Source organism: Benincasa hispida, chromosome 7, assembly GCF_009727055.1.
Source record: "Benincasa hispida cultivar B227 chromosome 7, ASM972705v1, whole genome shotgun sequence".
NCBI classification, from domain to species: domain Eukaryota; kingdom Viridiplantae; phylum Streptophyta; class Magnoliopsida; order Cucurbitales; family Cucurbitaceae; genus Benincasa; species Benincasa hispida.
The window spans coordinates 36,822,827-36,826,791 of NC_052355.1; the positions used below are offsets into that span (position 1 = coordinate 36,822,827).

The 3,965-nt window shown below is 37.7% G+C and overlaps 1 protein-coding gene across 1 annotated transcript; it reads right to left on the minus strand.

The window, feature by feature from the left end:
- Window positions 1–261: 261 nt before the first annotated feature.
- On the minus strand, window positions 262–3,223 carry LOC120081589 (probable receptor-like protein kinase At5g24010). The gene has a single exon (XM_039036612.1). It carries the CDS (start codon window positions 3,003–3,005, stop codon window positions 462–464), a length of 2,544 nt encoding a protein of 847 aa, XP_038892540.1. The 5' UTR covers window positions 3,006–3,223; the 3' UTR covers window positions 262–461.
- Window positions 3,224–3,965: the final 742 nt, after the last annotated feature.

The following is a 3,965-nucleotide window of genomic DNA, read 5'->3' on the forward strand; positions in this document are numbered from 1 at the left end:
TAGATTATGTCTTTTTTTTAAAAATATTACTTTTAATTTCTTGCCAATTGTTATGACGAATTTTTTTACTTTAAAGAATCTTCTACGTTTCGTTAAGTTTTTATATTGTCTTACATTTTACGCCAGTATCTCGAACTCTCCACTCCCTAATTACTAGTTGGGTAGTTGTTTGGTTCAAATTGAATTAAATTTGATCATGAATTGTGTCACTGAAAAATATGATGTTTTTCATGTTAAGCAACTAATATTTTAACACGTGCATGGATAACAGATTAATTTAATAATCATGACATAATCTATACAACTTGTCAAAGTGGACTTTGACATGACCTTCATCTCTAGAAATCAGAGGTTGAATCTATAAAACTTTCATATATAACAGACTAATTTAAACATATTACAACTAATCTGTAAGCGTTGATGTGAGATGATAAATTTAAATACATAATCTCTATTGCCATCTATCTGCCATAATCTGCCTTGATTTGAGAGAAAACTTCAGTAGCAGTTAAATGAGTGTCTAGATCTTGACTCATATCTGGATCATCTCTTAGCATCGAAGGACCAATAGAAGGAAAACGACGAATGGCTGCGGAAGAAGCATCATTGGGAATGGTTTCACTATCTTCATGTGGCATTCTAGGATGTGCACTTTGTTGAAGTTGCAATGCATATTCCAAATCCCACAACACATCTGCCATTGTTGGCCTATTAGCAGCGTCATCTTGTAAGCATTTCTCTATTGTATCACTGTACTTTCTCAAGGAGTTTGGATCAATTTGACCCTCCAATTTGGGGTCAATTATCTCTTCAAGTAACTCCATTTTCTTGCACCTCAACCCCCATTCTGCTAGATTTATTTGTTCTCTTGGGAGTGTTGGATTCAAAGCTGGTCTTGCACATAGAACCTCTAGAAGGAGTACACCGAATGAGTAGACATCGGATTTCTCTGTCAGTTGTTGGGTTCGGAAATACTCGGGATCAAGATAGCCAAACGTTCCTTTGATATCTGTGCTGACATGCGTTTCATCAAGAGGGCCTGCTCTTGAAAGTCCAAAATCAGAGACTTTTGCAACAAGGTTCTCATCAAGCAAGATATTGGTGGATTTGACATCACGGTGAATGATTCCCCCAGCTGAGCCTTTGTGCAAGTAATGTAGTCCTCTAGCTGCACCAATGCAAATTTCAAGTCTTTTCTTCCAAGGGAGAGGAGGTAAGTTCGAGTTGTAAAGATGCTCTCTTAGAGTTCCTTTCTCCAAAAATTCATAAACCAAAATCATCTCCAATCCCTCATCACAATACCCAATGAACGAAACGAGGTGACGATGTCGAATTCTTGACAAGATTGTGATTTCCCTCTCGAATTCAGAAATGCCTTGTCCAGCTCCTGGTTGGCTTCGCTTCACAGCTACTTTCGTACCATTCCTCATCACTCCTCTGTAAACTTTCCCAAAACCACCCTCACCAACAAGGAATTTCTTGTTGAAATGGTTTGTGGCGGTTTTGATTTCAGCAAGTGAAAATTTCAACCCAAGATTCAAATCTGGGATGGGGGAGCTGCTTGTAGTTCTCTCAGTAAACCTGCTCTGAGTACTCCCACCTCCAAACCTAGACAATGGTGTCCATTGTGTGTGTGTATGTGTTTGTGAAGCTTCATCACTTCTTTTTTTCCTGCATTTCAAACCAAACCAAATTCCACATCCTAAAATGCAAACCAAACATAAACCCCCAACAGACAATCCCACCAAAACACCAACAATTTTCTTCTTGTTTTTCTCTCCAAAAGACTCATTAATATCAGGATCTTTGCTACCTTCATCCATGACTTCCATAATCTCAACCCCATTAAGAAAAGCAGTGGGTTGTCCAGATTCATTATGACCCAAAGGACCAACACTGACATTAATTAACCCATTTTCACCTGAATCCACAGGGAAATCATAATGAAATGGATAAGGAAATCCATTTCTCTCTGAAACATGAGATCCGATCTCCTTACTGAAGCTATTCCCAATATACAAATTGAAGACAAGAAAACCATCAGATGTTATAGCAATGAAATCATAGAAATGAACTCGTACAAGATGGAGAGTCTTCTTTCTCAAAGGAAAAGACCAAGTTATATTGAAGAAATTGAGAGAGGAACTGGAGTTTATATTCAATTCCTTGGCTGTTCTATATACCAAATCCGGCGCAAAATAATCGTCTGTTGGATTCTCGTAATCCGGTGTCGATGGATAAGGGTTACTGTTCTTTGCAAAGCTCGGATTCAACAAATAAGCATCGTCCTGTTCCCATTTCCTCCATAGTTTATCCCCATTAATGGAGATTACATCACCTCCCACATTAAGTCTGTAAATTGTATGCGAAATCAAAAAAGGTAAAACTACATTAGGTGCACCTCCGTTTCTTCCATCAGAGATAATTTGCTGAGATTCAGACTCGAAGAAGTTTGGTGGAGTGGGGAAAACTTCAATGGCATTTACAAACGCAATAGACGAAGATTTAGGTATAAAGATAATACGAAACTTTCCTGTACTTAATCTCACGAAGAATTCCTTAATTGTAGCAGAACCATTACCGATTGTATTGATGGCGTTAACATTTTTGAGAAGGAAAAATTCACTAGCCGAAACATCGAAAAGAGCAGCAGATAAATCGGCGAGAAAATTGGAAGGAGAGAAATGAAGTCGTACAATATGAACAGCATCTTGTTCGATGTCAAATTCGTAAAACGCCGGCTGATTGAAAACCCTAACGGAGTCATTCAGATGACTGAGTTCCCGGGAATTCTGTGAAGTGAACCTGAAAGTATCAGTAGCAATCAAGTCGCCGATGAACATCCGGCCGGCGTCATCGACGGCGTTGGTTGCTGATCCACAGTTGACGAAATACGTGTACGGAAGAGTATATGACTGAGCAAAGACTTGGAGAGAGAAGAAGAGAAGAGAGAGAAGAAGGTGAAAGAAATGGGCATGGAATGCAGAGCGTCGAAACAATTCCATGAAAGGAAACAATGGTGGGTTTAGTTCTGAAGAGGATAATCATGGGGAAAAGGAGAAGAAATTCGAACAAGTCCACGATTCAACGCCATGTGAAGATAATTAAGATCTGCAACTACGTTGAATATCCATTAAAGAATACAGATGTAGACTAGTGGAAGGAGGATGATGAAGGATTGATAGTGAAATAAAATAAATAAAAATAAATACGTCCGAAAAGACTTGTGGAAAATAGCGCGATGGGAACCGTTTTGTGGTTGTAGAGAATAAATGGTTCATGGGTGGGGCCAAGTAGAAAGAAAGGCACGTGGCAAATTTCTTCCTTATTTTTTAGGGAAAAATATTTTGAGAAAGTTGATTAAAAAGATTCGTTTTTCAAACTCCAAAATAATTATTGCCCCATTTTTTAAATTTGAAGGGGACGTTTGAGGTAAGGGTTACCATCAAAATATAATAGTCACCTCTTGCTATAGTAACTATTTCAAAACCACCAATTAGCTACCGTCAACACTATTTCAAAACCCTCATGTGCTACCGTACTTACTATTTACTATAATTTTTACTATTTTACATTCATCATTTTTATTATTTCCTTTTCAAACTAAAATAGTTTATACTTCAAATACATACTATTATAACCCAAACGAAAAGAATCTATACCCCAAATACAAACTATCATAACCTAACTATAATAACTAGCTCATTGCCCCAAATGCCCCTTAAGAATTTCGATATTTTCATTAGTTCATCATCAACCAATTTTATAAAATTACCTTTTCTTCTTCTTCTTCCGATGCGACCAACTTCGATGAGACAATGCACCAGCTCCGACAAATCCAATGAGCAGTTCTAGTTATTTTTGTTGGATAAGATTGGGATCAAAGTCCCACATCGGTTAAATAAGGGGATGATCGTGGGTTTATAAGGGAGGACAACTATCTTCAATGGTATGAGATCTTTTGA

Coding starts and splice junctions, on each gene's coding strand:
- LOC120081589 (XM_039036612.1), bottom strand. CDS start 3,005: ATGGAATTGTTTCGACGCTCTGCATTCCATGCCCATTTCTTTCACCTT.